The 22,361-nt window shown below is 60.1% G+C and overlaps 1 protein-coding gene across 5 annotated transcripts in view; it reads right to left on the reverse strand.

Moving 5' to 3' along the window:
• Nucleotides 1-341: 341 nt before the first annotated feature.
• CBFA2T3 (CBFA2/RUNX1 partner transcriptional co-repressor 3) overlaps nucleotides 342-22,361 on the reverse strand; it is a 96,620-nt gene continuing 74,600 nt past the window's right edge. For 4 of the 5 annotated variants that reach the window (XM_075008260.1, XM_075008258.1, XM_075008261.1 and 1 more), the window contains 9 exons: nucleotides 21,142-21,383; nucleotides 20,475-20,564; nucleotides 15,976-16,157; nucleotides 14,441-14,691; nucleotides 12,903-12,988; nucleotides 11,993-12,188; nucleotides 11,041-11,109; nucleotides 9,370-9,560; nucleotides 342-8,979 (listed from right to left, as the gene is read on the reverse strand). In XM_075008260.1, the coding sequence (XP_074864361.1) occupies nucleotides 8,659-8,979; nucleotides 9,370-9,560; nucleotides 11,041-11,109; nucleotides 11,993-12,188; nucleotides 12,903-12,988; nucleotides 14,441-14,691; nucleotides 15,976-16,157; nucleotides 20,475-20,564; nucleotides 21,142-21,383 (1,628 nt within the window). In that variant the 3' untranslated portion in view covers nucleotides 342-8,658. The other variant, XM_075008262.1, reaches the window with a different exon arrangement.

Here is a 22,361-nt window from a genome sequence, read left to right on the forward strand (position 1 = left end):
GTGAACCAGCTGATGGGGGCTGGATTGGCGGGGGGCCATTGGAGCGTGAAAACCAGGTCTCTGAAAAGGATCTCCCATTGGGCCCCAGAGCAAACAGCAGCGCTGTAGCACTGGACTGACCAGCAAAATGATTTATTAGGTGTTGAGCATTCGTGGGACAGACCCGCTCACCCGTCGCTTGACAATCGTGGCCTTCATGCTGGATACGGCCAAGGTTCAGGGACAGAACCAAAGAAGCTCCCCAAATCTCACCCCCTTCCTTGGCTTCCTGGATTGGCACATCCCTGCAGGGCACCAGGGCAGCCCCCGAACACAAACCACAGCAGCGGCTGCCTCTGGGTGATATTAAATTGTCTTTATTACACAGATACAGAGTTAAGAACAGACATAACCTGAATCATAATGTTTACATCTTTCACAGGTCAAACATACAGTACATTTAGAGAAAGCAGGGAACCGCGGGGCTGGGGGGGCAGCATGCCAACAAACTCCTAGCGCCTCGTCATCTCCCCGGGAAGCCACAATCAGCCAGGAGCAGGGTGGGAAGGGGAGTCTGTGTCCCTTCGGTTGTCTCCCCTCTTTAAACCCTTTCTCTGAGCACACCCACCAGCCTGGCCAAGCAACACCCGTCCCCGCCCCCTTTAATTCAAGTATTGCACAGGTTTTGAGTCAATTGCCTTCCCGCTCCTGGACACTGGTAGGTGGACAGGTCTGGCAGGGGCAGGTTCGTGGGTTTGCTTTCAAGACTTTCCCCAGAGCCGGCTCAGAGAGGCGGCTGGGTCACAGCCACTCCTGGGACTTTGCAATGCCTCCCTCAGGCCGGGCTGAGCAGTTTGGGCTCTGCTGAACTGCAGGTGGTCGGCTGTTTGGATCCCACCCCTGGGCTAGGTACAAGGGGGGGCATTCTGGGAGCACTTTTGGAGGTGGTTTTTGGTAAGGAATCAGAGCAAATTCTCCTGCATTGCTGCTGCAGAGCCACCTCAAGAGCCAGCCGCTAGATCTGGCCGGGATCCCAGAATCTGCCACTCCGAAGGGCTAAGCAGAAAGCCGGAGAACCTGGGTCACTCTGTATGTATTTTCCCTGGGCTGTGTTTACATCTGTTTTGTTTGACACGCCAGGCAGGGATGTCCTGCGGCGGTGGTGTTCTCCAACAGCGCGGGACAAGCCGAGAGAGGGGCATGTTACAAGAAAGACAAACCTCCTCCACCTCCCCTCCCAGATCTGCATCCCAGAGCAAAACCACTAGGGCAGGTGGGTCACTCCGGCCAGGGCACGGGGGTTGCAGGCCAAAACCTCCTTCCCCTCCCATTTATTTCTGTAACTAGTGCGCACAATCCACACCCACCTACACCACCCGCAGCACAAAGGCCACAGAACTAGGTGGCTAGGACAGTGGGAAGAAGAGAAGAGAGGCCCAGGGCACAGCGTGTGCAGGCGTGCGAGGGGCGTAGGGTGAGCCCCCACGTCCGGGAGCAAGGCCAGCTGCACCATCAGCACTGGCTCCGATTCGCTCCTACCGAATAGTTCACACCCATGTGATTTCCGCCTGCGTTTGCTGGTGAGCCTGTGTGCTGCAGGGCGTTTCTGGCGCTCCGAGTGAAACTGGCTCCCCTGTGCTAGACCTGCCGTGGAGCAGGAGTGAGCCGGGGGTGGTAAGCCATTAGACACCACGCCCTGGCATTCGGGAATCACTGGGGCACGTGGCAGGCACATCCCAAGAAGCAGTTCCCCCGGGAGATGCACACATGGCTTCACCATTTGCCCAGCCATGCCTGACACCTTCCTGCTCTCCCGGGGCCTCCCGGCCTGGACAGCAGAGTGCCCTGCAAGCTGTACATTTGTGCGGCCACCGAGGAGAGGCTCAGCAGAGCACCCGCAGCTCGGGGTGTGTTTCCTGGTGGCGCACAGTCTCACGCGCCTCGGTGCACAGAAACCTTTATTCCGCACGTGAATGGAAACGATGAGCGGGAGCATTGCCGGAGCGCGGTCGTGCAGCCGGACTCCCCTGGGAAGACTGTGCGTGGGAAGGCCTTTGCAGCCAGGACTTTGGAGAAGAGCGGGCTGGCAGGACTGATGGAGCGCGAGGGACTGGACGAGCTGGACGAAGGGCGTGGGCTGAGTCCCGAGCAGCGTGTTTGATGGGGGTGAGCGCCGAAAGAGACGAGTCGCGTAGGCGGCACTCGGGGCATGTAACTAGCAGCAATGGGGTGATAGGAAGAAAGGGAGAAGCTGAACTAGTTGGGAACCTGGCAGCGAGAGGTGGCAGGCCAGGGAACAAACTCCCATCACTTGGCTTCTGTCAAACAACCAGCACAGCCCTTGTAAATATGCCACATGGCCCCGGCCAGCGGCTGCCTCTGTGCTTGTGTGTATGCAGCCGCCGCCAGGCTGCGGTCCCTGGGGCGCGGCTCTGTCCGGCTACAGCAGGGCAGGCAGGATTTGCTTTGGTTTCAGCTTGGATTTCAGTTTGGAAACTTGAGGAACGGGCCCAAGTTAAGGCTCCCCTGTGGAAACGGGTCCACAGCGAATCCTGCTTCAAGCCACACAGCATTTCCCTTCTCCAAGCACCCGCCTGCTGTCAGTATCGCTCTGATCCTATGTGCAGCCCAGCACCAGGGCTGCAGCCCTGCCTGGGAAGCTCTGACTGGGGTGACGTCCCCCCCGACTGGGGAGGGGCACCAAGAAGCAAGCTGGTAATCTCAGGAGTGACCTGGCAACCGGGAAGGTGGCTCGGGAGGATGGGGCACCGGGCGGGGCTGAGACACATGCTTCTGGCCATTGCCAAGCCACTCCTGCAAGGTGCCATGCCCAGGGACGTCAGTGGGATGGGAGGACAACATTCCCTGTAAGCTGAGCACTTAGGCAGCCCTCCAAGAGAGACTCACACGCCCCGCAGCGGATCAGCACAGCGCCCACAGAGGGCAGCCTGGGTTTCTATTAGTGGTGCACATTTGCACAGGCCTTGGTGCACATAACAAAACTTATTCTGCCCACAGATGGAAAAAATTAAAGCGAACGACAGATGCCACCCAAGCCGGAGCCGTCGGGGCTCTCCCAGATCTCAGCTGCCTGCTCTGAACTGACTTGCCTGACTGAACTGAACTTTAGCCATCCAGCCCGCCCCACCCCGCCGCCCCCCTGTGGTTGGGCTCATCCTGTTTTTCTTCCCATGGCTCCATGGCTGCTGGAAGGAAAGCAGCGGGCAGTCCCCCGCCCACAGTCCTGCTTCTTCCCAGGCACAGCTGCCACGTGGGGGGTGTCCCCACGTTCAACACCTCCTGACACAGGCTGCAGGAGGGGGAAAACATTGGCCCCTCCTTTACTGCTCATCTCCCGGAGCTTCACAAAAAGATGCCCAAAGAGCCACCACCCAGGGGCAAGAAATATCCCAACTGCCCCCTACACCTATCCCCTTAATTTCCCGCATGGGGGCAGCTCCCGGGCCCAGCAGAGGCGGCCTGCCCTGTATTTTTGGACTAGGTTAAAATTACACCAACTTTCCTACACCAACTGGGCACAGCACAGGCCTAACGCTGCTTTCACCCAGCTGCGCTGTAACACTAGCATCCCATGGAGTGGGCCAAATTCATCTCTTAGCAAGGTCTCTGCAAACCCGCTGGAGACAAAGGGCTCGCAGACAAGTCACTGAGGGCAGAATCTGGCCGACTGCAAGGTGGAAACACACGTTCATGCCTCACCCCATCCTAACCATGCTGCTTTGCACCAGTGATTTAACCCCCCTCTCCAACATGGCCATGGCTGAGGTTGCTGTTACTTCTCAGCCATAGCACGGACCACTGGGAATCCCATTTCCAGGCAGAGAAGGAGCAAAGCAGGGGGGCTGATGGGACCTGCAAAGCCCACCCCAGAAAGCTCTGACTGAGGAGGTTTGGCAAGACCATCTCACAACGAAAGCAGCTGGAACCACATGCATCCTCGCACCCTAACCACAAGAGCCAGTGAGTGGTTTCTCCATCGTGGCCGTCTGCTTTGAGCTACACTCTTGTCCCTGGATAAGTTACCACCTGAGATGCTGTCAGGCTCCTGTCGGTTTATTGGCCTCTAAGATACCGTACTGGGTATGCGAAAGCTTTCCAGTTTGGAAAACTTCCCTTCCCAGTCCCCTCTCCTGTCCCGGAGCTTTGGGTTTGAACACAAGCTAAGGCAGTGCTTTTAGCTGGGGCTCTTTCCTTTCTCTCTGGTTTTTAAGCACATCGGAGGTAGGCTGGCAGGGTCCAGGCGCTGAGCAGATAAGAGACGGCAGGGATGGAGAGGCGGCCAAAATTCGAGCACAAGTGGAAGTTTGGAAAAATAACAAACACTAAGAATTGCAGGCTGACGCCTGCGGTTAGTTACGTCAGAAAACTCTAATATATTACCTCTTTTCAGGGACTAGAAGAAAAATAGACAATAGACATCTATCACTTGATAAATAAATGCAACAGTCGTTCTTAGGGTGCGTGATACACGTCAGAAAGCCTGGGTCCAACCCTGGAAACGAGGCCATGGAGGGAAACAAACAGGAGCGCTGCATTCCCAGGTGTGGTCCCACTAACAGGCCTTCGGCTGCAACCACTGCAAAACCCCAACAAAGGGTTGGGGAACAACCCTTCAGCAATAGCTCCAGCCCAGCTAGTTGGGGCAGCCCAGGATCCTGCAGAGACATCAGTCTCTGCACCGCTTCATCCTCAGCTCGGGCTTCCAGGCTCTCCTGAGGGACACCCTCTGCGCTGCGGAGAAAGGCAGTCAGGGGCCTGGAACTGATCAAGCAGTGAATCACCTGCAGGAGAGGACATTCTGCCCTCCGAGACATTTACCACCCGCTTTGTTTCTGACTGTGTCTCGCCTCCCATCCTGCCCCTGATTTCAGAGGAACTGTCCTTTGGGGGAGGGCAGGAAGGAAGAGGTCTGCGTGGGGTGGAATTTCCCAGGGGAAGCTTCTGCCTAGCTGGGAATGCAGACCGGCTGTAGAAATACCAGCCGGGATGCTGCCTCTCCCTGGGGCTGGGGGCGGGTAAGGAAAGTCTTTGGCAGTTCCCCAGGGAAGCCTACATTGCAGGCCCCCCAGGAAGCCAAAGCAAAAAGCCCGGTGCGTTACCGACTCCCCTTCCGTCTCACTCGCTGCTTCCCACGGAGTAACACACGGCACAGTGGGGGGGCGGTAGGGGTGCTTCTGGCCCTACCAGCCAGGCTGAAAGGTTGCTGGGTTTGCTGAGATCAGAGGAGGCAGGAGTTCAAGGCCCGCACGCTATGGATGTCAGAGTTGTGACTTCATCCTGAAGCCAGCAGCAAAACTCCAGCTGGCTTCCATGTGACGGCAGCCCCCGCTGGCTCTTGAGATCTGATCCCCCCGACTGTGGCGGAGGGCTGAGGCGGGGACCCCAGAGCGTGAAAGCCACAGCACCCTGCTGACAAGTTCAAGTGCACACGCCGGGCTGGCACCAGCTGCAGAGAACCACCTGAAACCTTCTAACCCCCCCAGAGACCAGGAAAGTGCAGGTGAAACCCAGCCCTCTATTCTCTTGCCCAGGACAACCCATCACAGCACTGAGAAGCCACAACCAAACAGCATCAGAGCCACGTCACCTGAGTAAAACATGCACAATCCCAGGCCTGCGGCATGGAAACACACCACCTGTCTGAGGGGAGACATAGCGTGGGCTTGACAACTTGGGAACAACCAGGAGGGCGCTTGTAAGGGGTGCTGGATGATCAGGGGAACGGGTGCGGCTGACAGATCCACCGCTCACAACTGGAAACGAAAAGGCAAAGCAGAGCTAACCGCAGTGGGCCTGAACAATAGCACCTAGCCCTGCACTTAGCCATTGACCTATGCGAATCACTCCTTCTGGTCCCAACCCCCAGTACAGGTGCCAAGAGTGGTACACAAGCCAATTTTCTTCAGCACACAAGGCGGGAGGCTCAGCCCCACCCCACTGCCCCAATGCAGCTGGGAGCTTGCTCGAGGTCCTGCCGCCTGTGGATTACAAAAGACCAGCTAATGCCACCAGCCAGCACCCCAACGGTAAAGCTCTGCGTCTTCGCTTATCTATTAATGAAGCTGTTGTAAGTAGGACTATTAGGTGAGGTCTCCACAGCAGCATTATTTCAGAATAAACTACCTCAGAAGAGATTTTCCAGAAGAGCTGATTTCAAAATAGAGCATCCACACCCAAACTGCATATTGAAATAGCGCACCCAGACACAATAGATCCTATTTCGAAATAGAGGCCTTGGATGCACTATGGCTTATTGTGAAATAGCCCCTATTTGAACGGTCTTTTTCGGAAGAAGCACTATTCCTTTTAGAAGGAGGTTTACAGGATTCAAAAATAAGCCGTGCGCTATTTCAAAATTATTTCGGAATAGCGGTTTTGCCGTGTAGCTGCTTGCAAAGTTATTTCAGAATAGTGGGCGTTATTGAGAAATAACTGCTGCGTAGGCAGACCCTTAGCGACTTTAAAAAGTAACACCGGCGCTCGGACCATATGTAGAGGTCAAAAGGTCAAATTTCGGCCCTCCGCCTGGGAAAGGTTGCTGGTCCCAGGGCTAAACAGTCACACGGTGCTTCTGGACGTGGTAGAATCAAGGGAGAGGACTGGGAGTTGGTTGCGGGGGTAAGGAAGGGGAGTCAGTCGCCCTCAGGCAAACCTCCCTTTGCAATGACTAGCCACTGGGAACTTTTTCTTTGAAACCCCGACTTTTTTAAAAACAGGCATGGTGAATTTTGCAACTCTGGGAAACGAATGCTCCTAATGAGCAGGTGGATTTTGCTTTGTTTTTAACCTATTTCCTAAACTTTACATACTTCAGTGGTTTATCTTAATTTTTTTTTTTATTTGGCAAATGTCTCTTCTTTTATTATTATCATTATTATTATTATTATTATTATTTTTGGACCTCTTCAAGCACTATATACATTCACATTAACATACATAATTTGCCCTGGCCATGGCTGGGCAGTCTCTAGCCTTCTCCCTTTCTGCAGTCGTATTACTTTTCCATATTGCACTCCCGTCCTCTGTGCTTTTTACACAATGCAAGAAATGCAAAATAATCTACATTGTCTTTTAATTCTTCTCTAAGAACAAGCATGTGTTTGTTTCCTTTATTTTCTCCTAGAAACTGTTGCAAAAATGTATGAGGGGATGTGGGACGGGGAAGGAAAACCGAAAATGAAATAAAATAACCCAATGACAATGTTCATCACAGGACCAGAGAAAACAGCCGGAGAACGGGGAGACACAAAAGCAAGGGGGATCTATCTACAGGCAATCGAAAGAGTCTTCTGCAGGGGAAAAACAAAAGGTGTCTTTTCTTTTTTTTTCCTGTGAAAGGTTGAATTAGTGAGGACGGCAGTCACCAGATGCTGGATCTCGAGAGGTGGGGTGATGGAGAGCAGAGAGAGGTAGTGGACCAGTAAAAGAAGCAGAAGGTACTGGCGCCATTGCTTTCTGCTCATGCTCTGACGAGCAGCGGAGAATCAACGACAGATTGTCACAGTTCCGTTTGAAACGATGCTCTCTCTGGAACAGGGCCGGGATCTGAAAGTGGTTGAGCATTAGCACGCTCTCCGGGGCACATGAAACACGTTTATAATCCACAGAGGGAGGGAGCCCACAACGTCGCCTCCCCGTCTCTCACGCACACACGCACGCACACGCACGCACAAAAGTTGTGTATCCTTTTTTTGTTTTGTTTTTGCTTTATTTTAATAAAACTCTTTACATCCACAGATGCGCGTCCTTCCTCCTTCCAGGTACGTGTGGGAGCTGAGAGTCCAGCGCAAGGAGCCACCCACCAACGAATACAAGGAGTCCCACAGCGCCGGCTTGCCTTTGGCCAGTCGTTGTGGTTTGGTTGAAAAGGGATAAGTGCTGCTCCTCGTTTCGCAAAAAACAAACCAAAACCAGCAACCGAGAAAGCAAAACTAACCAACAACAGAACCAAAAAAACTTTGGCAGTGGAAAAAAGGTTTGGATTTTTTTTTGTTTGTTTGTTTTTGGATTTCCTTTGGAGCAGAGGTGAGTCTGGTATGTTCTTGGCTAGCTAGCAAGGTAGTTTACAGGTAAGCTTCCTTTACTTGGTTTTCCTTTGTTTCGTTTGTTTTTTGGATTTTTTTTTTTTACTTAAAGCCGAAGAGTTTGACGTTTTTATTTTTTCTTTTTATTTTTTTACAAAAGAAAGAAAAACGAAAAAGAAGAGACGTTTCCTGCCTTCTCAAATCGAAATCCTTCATCTTGCCACCCCCCCGGCTGAGCCGAGAGGGATATTTCAGGCCCTCACCTCTTCCGTGAGACACAGGCCGGTGGGTTTCCTTTCCCCGAGTCAAGCTGTGTAGTTTGCGGACAAATGCCCCATCCGAAAAGAAGAAACCAAACCAACCAGCGGCGACGAGAAGAACTCCACAAACGATAAAAAAACCGAAGAGAGAGGGTCGGTATTCGCCTTAACTCCACTTAAAGCCCAGTTTGAGGATCCGTGAGGATTACATGTGAGAGATCGAGAGGTCATTTGGAGGTCACAGACGAGTCAGGTAGCTGAGGAAGTTGCATTGAATGCAGTTAGTTTTTCTTTTGGAGAGAAGCGGTAGCAGCAGTGACGTTCTGTAGGTTTCTCTGATTCTTTCCCCCTCTGGTGGCTGGCTGGCCGGGCGGTTAGCGGGAAGCTGTGTCCAGAGGAGTCGGGGTGGCCGGCGTGCCAGAGCGCGAGGCAGCAGCCGAGCTGGTTTCACTGGGGCTGGCTGCCAGGGCAACGCTGGTGATGGAGGTGCTGGCATCCGGCTGAGCCGAGCCCACCCCTAGCCCCAGGCCGGAGGAAGGGGCTGTGCCGGCGGAGGCCTGGAGGCCCTGCAGAGTCTGCCCGCAGACGTGGTGGTGCTTTTCCCAGTCCTTGTGCTGGCAGAAGGAACCACAGTAGCGGGCCGTGTTGCAGCCGCTGCAGGTCTCGCTGGCCTTGCGCCCACAGTTCCAGCAGCTCTGTACGAGAGGGCGAAAGCAGAGACATCAGCTGGGGCGCCAGGCAGCCTGGAAGAGAGACCCGGCCCCGCTAGGCACCCCCATGAACACAAGGGACCGCGGCCTTAGCTCAGTCAGCACGATTTGTTCGACCTCTACCAGCAGCCTGGCCGCGCTCAGGCAGGCGGTCCCTCGGCCGGCGGGCTAGTCCGATTTCACCACACTGGGTCTCTCTAAGCCCTCCGGGCCTGGGGGAGCCGGGGCAGGGCGAATCGCATGAACAACAGGCTCTACCCGCGTGAACCGAGGAGCGGGAATGGGGCAGCCCCCTCCCAGCCCCGGCTCGTGCCCGCGGGGGTTGAACTCTCCTGCCCTAGCGAGCACTGCGCAGAGGGGCGAGCTCGCCTCTACCTCACTCGAGTCCTCCTGCTGGTTGATCACGGTCAGGGCGTCCTCCGAAGCTTGGCGCTTGGCCTCCGCCAGGGCCCTCTCCATCTTGGCCCGCTCGGTACTGATCAGCTCATGGGCTTTGCGCTCGGCGTCCGACACGGCCTTCTGGAGCTCTGACATGGCCTGACGTTTCACCTCGTTCACAGCTTCTTCTGCAAGGGAGAGCGCAGGTCGTGTGGTGCAGCCGCTCAGCCCGCGGGGACCTGCCATGCCGCAGGGGGCTGGATGGCACAGGGGTCGGGGTGGGGGGCAGCTGCCGGCTCGTCTATTGCTGGCAAGGTGGGGAGGACAGGCTTTCTGTGACACGCCCGTGTGCCCCCCCACACGCTGCCACAGCCGGCAGCGCTGACTTGCCCTTTGCACACGCACGCGCCCACAGAGGCACGAGCACGCCCGGGTGCACACGCTGCTCAGGAAGATAGAACCGGGAACCTGCCACGCAGGCTCAGCCTCCTGTCTCCGGCTGCGGAAAGCACCAGCTGCCTCAGAGGAAGGGGCCAGAACCGCCCCCCTGCCCTCCCAAATGTGCAGCAGAGACAGCCCACGGGGCAGTTGCTTCTGATGCTTGGCAGGTGGGGTTGGTTCTACCCTGAGGCACCCCTGCCCGCCGCAGAGGGTCTTGTTCTCCGCGCTACCACCTGGCACCCGCAGTGCACGCCCCTGGAGAGGACAAGTGCAGCGAAGCACTGGGGGAGGGAGAAAGGAGAGCAAGGGGAGCGTGGCAGGACCTCAGGCTCTACCCCTGGCTTCTGCAGACTGGCCCGGCACCAGGCTGAACCTGGGATCTGGAACTGGTGGCCCACAACCATGCGGGAACTTTTCTGAGAGCCTTGGCTGTGCGGAGAACAGCTCGGTCCTCCCCCCGGCTCCAGCAGAGGGAGGAGAGGTGGGTGCGGCGTTCATGGCAGGGAATCCCCTGCCCGTGCCAGGTTGCAGCAGAGAATATCCTGTCTCTGCCTCAGCCGGCAGTTAGACCCTCTCCTGTTTCCCAGCCGTGGGCGACCTGCAGGAACCACATAACCTGCAGGGAATGAGCCGGGAGCTGCCGCCCCCCGGGGCCCAGCATCATCAGAGACCGTGGGAGCTGTTACCCTGCCTCCCTGCCCCACGGAGCACACGACACACAGCAGGGCCCCAGCGAGAGGGGGCTGGAAAGTGACTTACAGTGGGGCAGGGAGGGACTGAAGGTTGGTTCTGGGTGCGAAAGGCTCACCCTTTATGGGACACGCCTGGGGCCTGCTGCAGCCAGCGGAGAGACTCCCATCAATGTCAGTAGGCCCTGACTCGGGCCCCAGGGTGACTCAGCCCAGCCGCTGGTTCGGGGCCAAGGCAGGAGGCCTAGGCATGGCGTTCCCATGTAACGCTCGCCAGCCCCCACGGTGTCCTAATTCCCGGATCTCTGCCCCTGGAGCACAGCACGGCTGACTCCTTGCCGGGCAGCTCCCCGCAGCTCAGGCAGTAAACCCAGGGATGTGCCTGGCCCTGGGGCAGCAGCAGCCATGCCTTGGGGGAGCTGCGGTTTCTCAGGCTCGGCTGGGCATGGTTCGGGCCCCCGTGCTCACGCGCCCCAGTCAGCGCCTCACTGGGCGGCGGCTGGGCCAAGGCTGTGGCATCCCACGGTGGCACACTCACCAGCTTTCCTCCAGATTTCCTCGGGCATGTAACCAGAGAGCGGCCGGGGCACGAACTCCCGGTGCGTGTCTGAAAGCGAGAGGGAGAAGCAGTCAGGAGCATCCACCCGACACAGCCCAGTGCAGCAGAGCCAGATGGGCAGCGCCTCGAGCGGACGATGCGTCCGCGTGCTCTGACCCTCCAGAAACCCAGAGCAGCTGAACCAACGCCCTGCCTGGCTCTCCTCTGCCATGCACCTGGCACCGCTGGGCCTGGGCAAAGGGCGCACCTCGTGCAACCCACTCTCAGTGGTGCACGGCTGGGCACTGATGCCAAGGGCGACACAAGCCAGTAGCTCTGTGCCGACCCGGTTTGCTCTGTGTCTGGTTTCGCCGGGAGGGCTTTAGAGCAGAAGTGAACTTCAGTGCACGTAGAGCCGCCAATCGTCCCAGCTTGAGCCAGGCCTGGTGCTAGCAGCTGTGGCTCAGGGGGCTGCTGGGATGGGTGCCACGTGCTCCAGGCAGCCCAGCTCTGCGGGAAGGGGCTGAAAGTCTCCCCTGGGGCGGCTGCTGACAGCGCAGAGCAGGGGAAGCGATGCAGGCTGCTCTACGTTCGCAGGCGACCCCAGCCAGGTGAGAGGGGGCGGAGAAGACAGTGTGGGGAAGGGCTGATGGGAGTGCCTTGCCCCAGAAGAGGAGACGGGCAGCTGAGGGGCAGTACCCCGCAGCCCCGACCCTGCATTTCACACTGAGGTCACGTCGCTCCCGCGCCCGGCTCAGCTCCTACGCCCAGCCCCTCGCTGTGGTAGCGGGCAGGGCTGGCAGGCGCTGCTGGGGTGTGCTCTGCTAAAGCACTCCGCCCTCTGCGGCTCTGCAAACACAGCCGGGCTGTGCCCCGGGGAGGCAGCCTGGGAAGCACCAAGTCGCTGCGGTCCGCCTGCTCCGGCCGGGAAAGCCGCTGGGCCAGGCCGTACCTAGCTGGGGAGCCTCAGAGCTGGAAGAGCTGTTGTGGGGGCGTGGGGCAGGGCTGGTGCCTTTCTTCATGTCTTCCGCGTCGCTGTAGCGGCGGATCCAGTGGTTGAGCTCCTCACGGTCGGCCTCCTGGCAGCGGCGCAGCACGGTGAGGGAGCGTCGCGTCTTCTCCACCATGTCCATGATGCAGTTCAGCAGCTGCCGGGGAGCAGGAGGGAGAGCCCAGATCAGGCCTGGTGCAGGATTCCTGCTGCAGGGGGAGCAGCACCCAAGCACGGCCCCTGGGTGCGTGTGCTGCATGGGTACAGCTCAGCCTAGCGGCATGACATGGCCATGCAAGCTCCAGTGTGCCTGGGGCGAGCGTGTCGGCGGCAGGTTTGTGTCCGTCCTGATTTGCCCGTGTGTGCGCGTGCCCACAGCAGGTTTGCTTCCACCCTGATTTGCACTGGGTGAGTGTGTCTACACAAGCACTCATCGATGGAGTTACACCTCGCACGCTTTCTGTGGCTTGCCGAGTCCTGAAAGGTGCCCCCTTTGCAGTGGCAGGGGCTTGTCCCACCCCCACTCCCAGGAGCTTCCCCTTGGCCAGCACAGCCAGACAGGGCTCCGAACGGGCACCCAAGGAAGGGCTGGGTCCCCTTCTGCAGGGCGAGCCCTGCAGTCCTGGCTCAGGAAAAGCCACCAGTTGCAGGGGGCTTGTCCTGAGCCAGGGCTGTAGAGCCAGCTTGCAGCCTGGGGAGACGAAAGCAGCATGGGACGCGAGTTAACGGAGAGCTCAAAGCTCGAGTTCTCTCCAGAAGTTCCTTCTGGCCCTTCTCCGGGCCCCCCGCCCGCCTAGGAGAACACAGGCTCCCAGGCTGCGCCAGGCTCCGGCGGCCTGGGACCAGACGGGCTAGAAGGGTCGGTACGTACGTTGTTGAGGTGTTTCCACTCCTCCGCCCACTCCCTGTCTGTCAGCCGGTGGTCGATCACCTCCTCCTGCCGGGAGCTGTGCACGGCTGGAAGAGAACATGGGCTCAGTGGCAGTGGCTCTGGTTATGGTGATCCTCCCCCCCTTCCCATCCCCCCAGGCCATGCTCTGTGCTCCAGGCCCCGGGCTGGGCATCATACAGAGCAAAGCGAGGGCCTGCCAAGCTTCCTGCCCACGGGCAGACAGCCTAGGAGGTGCACGGGCAGGGCCATTGGCACAGGTGCCAGGTGTGCCAGGAAGGGCCGGGCAGGGCCTGGGGTGGCTCTTCTCGAACTGCACCCACTGCAAGATGTGACCCAGGCCGGCAGCAGAGTCCCGGTCGGGAGGCACCGGGAGGGGAAAGGAGCCAGAGACATTGGAACGCCAGCCGCAGTGTGGTCTCTGCCCTCCGCAGCCCCCCTTGGGCCGGCTCTGGAAGGCAGAGCATCCGTGGGGCAGTCCTGGGCTAAGGGACAGGGAGAAGAGTCACCCTTCCCTTCCCTAGCCTCTTTGCCAGGCCCTGCCAATAACTCCACCAGTCACCTTGGCAACGGCTGGCTTCTTGGGGGCCAGAGGGGGCACCGCGCAGGACCCCCGGAAGCTCAGCCTGCCTGGGAGCCCCGACAGCCCCAGAACGGCAGCTGGACTTTCCCCGCCGGTCAGGGACCAAAAGCACGACAGGTTAGGGAGACGCTGCGCACTGCCCCAGGCTCCGACCGAGCTCCTCTGCTGCCCACGCTCCAACCCCTCTCACGTGGGTCACACATGGAGGTCCTTGGGGCTGAGGACCCTGCTGGGGGGTCTGTCAGAGGTGCCCCAGTGACTGAGGTCCCAGCGCTGCCACGGAGCAGCGTGGACGCAGGGTGATCCAGAGGCTCAAGTCAGGAGGCCCATGCAGTGCAGTGCGGGCACGGGCGACCCGGGTGCGCCGGGCTGGGCTGGGGTTACGATGCCGTGCAGACATTCTCAGCGGCTCTGCTCTGCCCCCTGAAAGGGGCCTCCCTGCTGGGCTTGGGGCAGTTGGCAGGTGCACACCCAGGACCCGGAGCACTGCCCTGCCTGTGGGAATCGCCCCTGGCTCCGCTCTTGCCACGCCCCAGAGCCGCCTCCCCTCCTCTCCACGGCGCCCGCTCGGGGCTTGCTTCCTGCGGCAGAGCTGGGGCAGATTCCCTCGCCCGGTGTAGCTCCCCGGCCTGCCAGGGGTTGGACCCTCCATCTCCACCCATCTGCCTGCCGCCCCGCCAGCTCGCCTCGCTCGTCCCTGTGCGGTACTCTCAGGGCCTGGCGCTTTGCACTGGCTCTGGTGCTGCTGCCAAGCCCGCAGGAATTCCCCAGCACCCCTCGGCGTGCAGTGTGTGGTGTCCCTTCCCCCAGCAGGTCCTCACCTGCTTGCAAGGCATCCCCACCCAGGGCAGCCGGGGAAGGGCCGGGAGCCCTCCCAGGGAGGGCAATTCCCCCGATGCTGCCCACAGGGGGCCCAGCCCACGCGACTGCCACTCACCCACTTGTCGGTGGCGCTCCCGGAGCTCTCTGGGATCGGGGTGCCGGTAGGTGTCCCGGTAGTGGTGGGCGATGGCCATGTCCTCCAGGCGGTAGTGCTGCGGCGGGGGCGGCGGGGGGTGGGGCAGCCCGTTGGGCTGGTGGCTCAGCCCGTTGCTGGGGCTGTAGCGCTGTGCAGGGCTCATGGTGCACGGCCGTTTGCTGAGGTGTTCGGGGTGCAGGGGGTCTCGGTCCAAGCCATTCTCTTTGGTCCTGCTCCGTGGAAGAGGACAAGGGCGACCTGATTACTGGGCCCTGGCCTCCCTTTGAGCCCCAGCCCAGGGCACTGGCCATGGAGCCCAGCTCTGACGCTGACTCCCTCGGGGGCCTTGGGCAAGTCACTGCCCTTCCGTGCCTCAGTTTCCCCCTTTGTCAAAGGGGAGAGGAACCCGAGGGCACGCTTCTCTAGCAATGCAACTAGCTGCCAGCGTATCCTGTCCAGCCTGCCTGGAGCCTGCATCGCCGGGCCCTGGGTGCAGCGAGTGACTCTGCACTGTGTGAACTGGGCAGCTGAGGGCTGGATTCCTCTCTGGCGCCTGCGTGCCTGTGCCCTGGCCCTCTGTAGCAAGCAGTGTACCGGCTCATGGGGCTGTATGTCTGCACCGCACATGAACCAACGCCCCTCTTCTGCCCACACGCATGTCAGTCAGCCCCAGGGCCTTGGCCCCTGCTGCAGGCGGGTGAAAGCCGGAGTCCCACAGTGAGTCAGGGCCGAATCCTGTCACTTGGCAGTGTGGACACAGCCCCTGCTGCAGACTCGACTCAGAAGGGCCGTGCAGGACGGTATGGCCCTGGGCCAGCACCTGGGAGCCCAGGCTTACTCTGCGGGGTGGACGCTCAAGCCAGGGTTAAACCCCAGGCACCCCCCAGGCCGGGGCTCCACAGAGCCAAGATATCACTGAGGTGCAGACACACCGTCAGGGGCCAGCGGAGCCTGCCAAGCCGGTGGCCCTGTTCCCCAAGCGACATATGGCCAGGGTGGCTGGCGGGCTGATCCCTGCCCATGGAGCTCTCCTGGTGCCTGGCTGGGGGTGCGCGCTGCCACCGCTCTGGGAAGCCCCACGGCAGGTAGCGGATGGGATCTCCAGCTGCCTGCTCCTGGAGTGAACCTCCCCTGGTGCAGGGGCGTAACCCCAGATCCCAAGTGCCACGAGGGCCAAATGCTCCTCGCCAGGCGGCGTTCCCCATTCGCAGGGACAGCATTGCACCCTCGGTGTCGGGCTCTGGTTGGGAGTAGCCCAATATGCCCGCCACACACCCTAGAGCCGGGCCACTCGTGTGTGTGCGTTTGTGTGTGTGTGTGTGCGTGCGCACACACAATTAAAGGGCAAGCCTGCCCTGCCCCCAGGTCCCACCCCTAACGTGGTACCTCCAGGAGCGGGCAGCTGGGAAGAGCTTTACCCTCCCCTTGCTGGGACTCTCAGGCTCTCCGTCTGATAGTCGCCCCGGGAGCTGGGCTGGGAGCCCAGGACAGCCTGTGTGAGCCCTCAGCCCTACCTGTCTGGTGTCCTCCTCTTGCCAGTCTCGGTGACCTCCAGGAGCAGCTCAGAGGAGTCGATGGGGGAAGAGGCGTTGGCGTCGAGGAGCAGCTGTTCGTGCTGAGCCAGGTACTGGGCCGGCGTCTGCTTGGCCAGGCGGGCGCAGTGGAGCAGCTCGCGCTGCAGCAAAGGCAGGTTGGCCTGCAAACGGGGCAGAGACGGAGTGAAGCCCCCACCAGCCCCAAGGCAGAGCCCCACTGCTCACCTGCTCCCCACTTCTGCACAGCCGAGCTGTCCCCCGGGGCTGGTGTCTCATTGCCTGGCAAGGCTGGGCCATGCGACTTCACCGACTGGGAGCACCCTACTCTGCCTCCCCAGTAGGCCTGGGAGGGCCGAGAGAAACCACAGAGGGTGCTGGCCTGATGGAGAGGAGGCCAGAAATGCTCGAGCTTCCTCAGCCGCCGCTGGCTCTGCCAGAGCGGTGCCCAGACCAAGGGCACCATCTGTCCTGTCTGAACACATGGCCAAGAATTCACTGGCCTTGGGTCGGTGCCCAGGCCTCCAGCTCCCAGGCAGCAGCACTTCACAAGCCCCCTGGCATCGCTGGGGAAAGCCAGTGGGCTGGGGCCAGAGAGGCACAGCCCACCCTGTCCCCAAACCCACCCTGCACCCTAGCAGCGTCCCTCCTTTGGCCCCCCGCTCCCAGCAGGTGCCTTGGCTGCCTGAGCTCAGCACTAGGGCTCTCCTGCTCTTCCGGCCAGGAGACAGGAGCGTTACCCCATCGCTTCCTGCCACAGGGTCTGGGACACCCCCAGGACGATGCGGCAGATGAATAATTGGACTGACTTGCAGTGGGAATTGCTACGGTTGGGGAATGGCAATGGACATGGACTGACACAGGGCTCAGGTCTCCAGCCTTCAGGCCCCCCTGAGCCAACAGTCAGGGTGTGGGAGCTGCTCAGCTTCCCGAGATCCTGGAGCCAGTAGGAACTGCTGCAGGTCACTGCCTCCCAGAGTTTCCTGCGGGGGACTGTGGCTTGCGCTCTGTTACTCACTTTGGGGCCACAGCCTGACCAGGACATGCTTCCCCCAGCCCCTGACCTGGAGAAGGTGCCTAAGCCACGTGAAGGCCTTGGGGCCAGACGAGGGGTCCCTCTAATGTTTTCCATCCAAGCACGGGATAAATTTTGTTCTGTGCACTGAGCCACAGGGATGTGCACCACCGACAGAACCATGCGATGGCGGCTGGGGGCACACTGCTCATCAGCTGGGCGGCACCTGAATCTCCCCTGGGTGGCCCCCAAGCGCTCAGCTTCCAGGGAACCTGCCCCAGAGACAATCCCTGCTGGATTTCAGTGGGTGTCGGATCTGGCCCACAGGCACACGCCACAGTGAGGGGCACCAGCCCACCACTGGACCACAGACAAACACAGCTACGAAAGCCCCGGGCTTCTCCTGCCTGCGGCTTTTGGCAGGGTGTGTCCGCTCCCTGGGCGCACGGCTGCTCCTGGTGCCACGTTTACTCTTCACTAGCCAATGCTCAGGGGTGGCTTCACGTGGCCTCCAGCTGCAGGGCCTGCCAGGCTGTAGCGCCCTGCGGGGCCAACTGGGAGAGCCCCACCTGCGTGTGGGTGGGGCCGGCAGCTCGGCCAGCAGGAGGCGCTCCCGTCTCCAGCATGTGCGCAGGGCGGAGGTGGGGGTGTAAATCAACTCCTCCCTTCCCCACCGAGTTTCTCATGGCGCTCCGACCCCGAGGAGAGCCGCCAAAGCAGGAACACATTTTTATCCCAGCGCTTTTGCTGCCAGCCTGCTTTTCTAGTTAGGCAGCTGATCCCCAGCCAAGCAGCCATCTGTTGAACATGTTAGGGTGTGAGCAGAGGAAATGTGCTGCTTTAGATTTGAGGGCAGCACCCCCCCCCCTCCCCCGCCCCCGTCCTCCTGCTCCTCGGTTAAATAAATAATTTTTCAAAAAGCCGAGTCTGGGAAACACGCTGGGGCTGGCCGGTGGCAGTTAGTGTAATGAGAAGCAGCTGGCGCCCTGGGTGGAAACAGCTGGGCGCAGGGTGCCAGCAAGAGCGGCAGAAAGGAGCCGAATTTCCAGACTGCTCCAGACCCTGAGATCCCGGAGCGCTGGGCACGGAGGTGCCACGGACCTCAGGTTCCTCCAGGGCACCATCTCATTGGGTTCCGCCCACGGATCTGGAGCCAAGCCCCTCTCTTTTTGCCAATGGGGAAACCGAGGCACAGAGCGGATAAGTGACCTGCCCAGGGACACAGGAGCCTGCCACAGCCCAGAACGCAAGGCCTGACTTTTAGAGGTGCTGAGCACTGTCAGCTGCTGTCAGCATCAGTCTCACTTGTGAGAGCCCAGTACTGCCGCCCGGTGACTCAGTTTCCCCATCCGCACAGCAAGGAGAATGGCACCTATCTCCTGGTGGTATTGTGGGGCTCGGTTTAATAGCGCCCACTCCTGCAGCCGTTGAATGAAAACTAGAACCTGCTTGCTTTCACGCCGCGTAGCTTTCACGCGTGGCAGTAGAGCCCGGGTATCTAAGCCCCCTACCCTGCTCTGAAACCCTCTGGAGCACCGAGCTCCTCCGCCAGAAGGAGCTGATTTCCCCCGGACAGCAGGACGGAGGCAGGCGAGCCCACCCTGCCTGCCGCGGCTGTGTGGGGGGCTGGCGCCACGGCACTGCAGAGCGCTCTGCAATGCTCAGACCGTCCCCGTTCCATGGGAGCGGAACACAAAGGCTCCCAGAGAGCCAGAGGCCGCTCTGGCCAGATTCCTGCGGCTAGTTCAGAGCCATCAGGGTAGAGCTCTTGAGGCTGGGGCAGGGCAGATAATAAAGATGCAAGGAGGGAGGCTTTCCCCCTGCCCTTGAGTCCTCTAATAAACAAGGGCAGCTGAAGCCAGCCTGGAACATCTGCTGTAAATATTTGGTTTGACAGACATGGCAGCGCTGCCGATCCCGCCCCAGCCAGGCGGCAGAGCAGGCTCAGGGCAGAATTAAAGGCAAATAAAACCGGGAGATTTTTAATGAATTGCAAATGGTTCCCAGCTGGGCCTACCCCGGCTCTGCGCTGCGAACAGCTCCGCCAGCCTCTCAGCCGTACGAGCCTGAGCGCAAGCGAATGCGCCTGTGCCAAAGAGCTGGGGAGAGGCCTTCCCAGCCCCACGCAGCCCCCGGGGGAAATTTCCCCAGTCAACAGACTGCTGAGAGCAGAGAGGGAGAGCCTGGGGGATGAGAGAGGGTCGTTCAGCAGCTGATTGAGAGCTACCCTCACATGCCCCCTCCGGACCAGGGCTTCCTCCTCCCCGGGGGCAGCGCACCAGGGAACAGCCTGGTTCCAGGAGCCGCCGCCTGAGTGGCCGTGGGGCTAGCCGGCTCTGGGTGGCAGGGCTGAGTGAGCAGGCCCATGGCACGGCCCCAGAGGCACTAACGCATTGTGGTGCAGTGCTTTTCGGGTGCTAACGACGGGGGGCCAAGGGTTCCATCTCAGTGAGCCCGGGGAGCCCAGGCCTGGCGATCCAAGCGGGATGGTCCGTCAGCACCCCTCCCATTGCTGCCACGACTGCGCCACTGCCCAAGCCTGGGCTGAACCTGCCGACGTCTCGCTAGCGCTGCCCGGGCGCTGCGCAGAGACAGGATTCTGGGCTGGTTTGGGAGGTGTCTGCAGCTTGTCCTGTGAGCCAGATGGCCCACTCTGGCCCGGGGAGGCCAAAGACACGCACCGGGGCGGGGGCAGCGGGAGAGGGGAAGGCGCTGGCCCAGAGGGAGAAGGGAGCGAGCCCTTTCAAGCATGTTCCCGCGTGGGGGGTGGAGGGTGAGCCCTGGTGAGACGGGGCAGGGCTCCTGGCTTCCCGGGTTTGAAACGAAAACCACAACCTGCAGGCAACCAACCCAGCACGGACCCCGCAGCTCTCCTGGGCTCCACCCCAGAGCTCTCCGCCACCCAGTTCCCAGGAACCCGCCCCACCGCACTCGGGGATTTGCATGCTCTGGGACAGAGGAGATCAGTCCTTCCCGCGTGCAGCGTCGGATGAGTCAGACTCTGGCCCAAGGAACTGTGGTTGCAGCCTCCCAGCCTGAGATGCCAGAGCTGCTGTGTTTTAAACCCTACTGCTCGTGCGCATCCCAGGGCCATCGCTGGAAACCGGCCCCGGGCTGTGTGCTTGGAGCCCAGATCTGCAATCGCTGGGCTGCTCCCGGCGGGATGAGGGCTCTTGGCCTGCTGCTAACACCAGCCCTAGGCAGCATCCTTCCTAGTCCCGAACCCAGCGTAGGAACACCACGCCACCGACAGCCTCCCTGTGAAATGCCAGGTACTCCCTCCCTCCCCACCCCCGCTGCTCCCCAGGGCCACGGCTGCCCTGCAGCCCGAAGACAAGGGCTGCCCCAAGACTCCTCCTTTCGTCAGGATCCCCACAGCAACCGCCTGATGCAGTGGCCCTCCCCCATGGGGTGACAGAGGGCTGGGTGGGGCCGCGTCTCTGGGCAGGCTGCACACAGGACCTACCTTCAGGAAGGGAATGACGAAGGGGCGCAGAGGGAAATTGGTCGCCTCCTGGAGCTTGGAGTGGAACTCTTCAATGGTCAGCGTGGAGTTCTGCAGGCCACAGACAGGGGCAGCTCAGACTGCGGCATCACCAGCAGAGACCTGCCCCCTGGTCCCGTCCTTCCCACAGCCAGCCCTCTGCCCACACTCTTCCCTCCCACTGGGCTGGGCACTTCCACTGGGGTCTAGAACTCACATGCCACTGTCACCATCCCTGGGCTGCTAGACACATGGGGCTGGGCTGGGCTGTGGGGGCTGGTCTTCACCTCTTCTTTCTCTCCCCACTTCTGATTTTGCCTCTGTTTCCCTTTTAGCCACACCAGGACTAGTTTGCCTCCTTTCTGTACAGCACTTGGACAAAATGAGCATTTGTACCCAGTGCAGAAGAAATTCCCAGATTTGCTGCGGGGGACAGGAGAGATGGAGATGCATCTCCCTGCTCCAACCCAGCTCCTTTGGCTCCTGTGTGTTTGCTTCTGGGAAAATGGCAGGCTTTTTTCTCTGCAAATTCAGGAACACAGGCAAAGCTGTCCCTGGGGCTGGCCCTGCAGAGCAGGAAGGGGAAAGCCCACCCTGGTTCCAGCTCTGACCATCTTGCTGATGGGGGCAGGAGCCCCACCGAACGTACCACAAGCCCGAGCACCAGCGTGCGCACCCGCTCCCCGATTTCCGGGGAGATGTCGTTCCCGAACTGCTGCAGGGTGGTCAAGAAGCGCTTGAGTTTGCTGAGCTGCCGGGCGCCGCAGGCCGGAGGGAGCTGGTGTGTGGACAGGGAGGCAGTGGAAGAAGTGGCCGGCCCGTTGCTGAACCCGTTGGGGGTGGAAGGAGCTCCGCTGATAGGGGTGGGGGAGTGGCTGCTTCCATTCATTACTGCAATGAGAGAGAGAGAGAAACAGTGTTGCTGGAGAAGGCACTGGCTTTCAAGATCAGGGGCTGGCCTCCGGGAAGAACATGGTAATGGACCACTAGCAAGCAGTGCCGCCCCCTAGTGGAGAAACTCAGAGCAGCTCTGCTGTGTGCCATATGCTCTATACAGCTAGACACTAATGGGGATTTTCCTTTCACTCCGTGGGGTTTTTAGAGCAGGAGGCCCTGAGTTCTACGCCAGGACGTTCTCAGTGTGAGGATTCTTAGCTTCAGCTGAGCCCCAGCTCCCAGCAAAGATGGTGCATTAGTATCACAGCCGCATGCAAGGAAGCAGGGATGTGCCCTGGGCAGGGAGCTGGGAAGAGATGGGTCAGCCTGGGGAGGGCAGGCAGTATGGGGTGGGGGCTGGAGGGGATGACAGCCTCCAGGAAGCTATGTCAGCACATGGTGATTGCATGGGAAGTTCGTCTCACAATGACATACTGCAAACAGCAAGGTCTGGCCTCAGCCGCTTCCCTGGACAATTGACTGCCAAGCAGCTGGGTGATCAGAGCAACAGTCACTCCCCCTGCAGGTCAATGAGTGCCGTGAAGCAGCCCTGGGCTCATCAGGCCTGGTAATTCAATAGCCCACCCAACTCCCCGAGAGACCTGGCTCACCCCGTACACCTGCCACCCAGCTCTTTAACACTGGCACAATGGAGAGCAGAACCTGTCCGGGAATTCTGCCCTCGGCTGCAGCGCATGGCCTCGCCTGGACCAGAGCATGGACTGTATTCTGTAAAGCACCTTCCCCAGCCCCATGGAGGCTCACTAGGCCAGCCAGGGAGGGCTCCAGCCCAGGCTGTCACCATTGGGCTAGGGAGCACTTGGTTATGCGCAGTGGAACCATGGGCCTCAGGAAACACGCTCTGACGAGCAGAGCGAGGGGCTAACGCCGCTTGACTGGCTGGCACGTTCGCAGGTGGTGATGTCTCCCGCA

This window comes from Carettochelys insculpta, chromosome 14 (assembly GCF_033958435.1).
Source record: "Carettochelys insculpta isolate YL-2023 chromosome 14, ASM3395843v1, whole genome shotgun sequence".
NCBI lineage: Eukaryota > Metazoa > Chordata > Testudines > Carettochelyidae > Carettochelys > Carettochelys insculpta.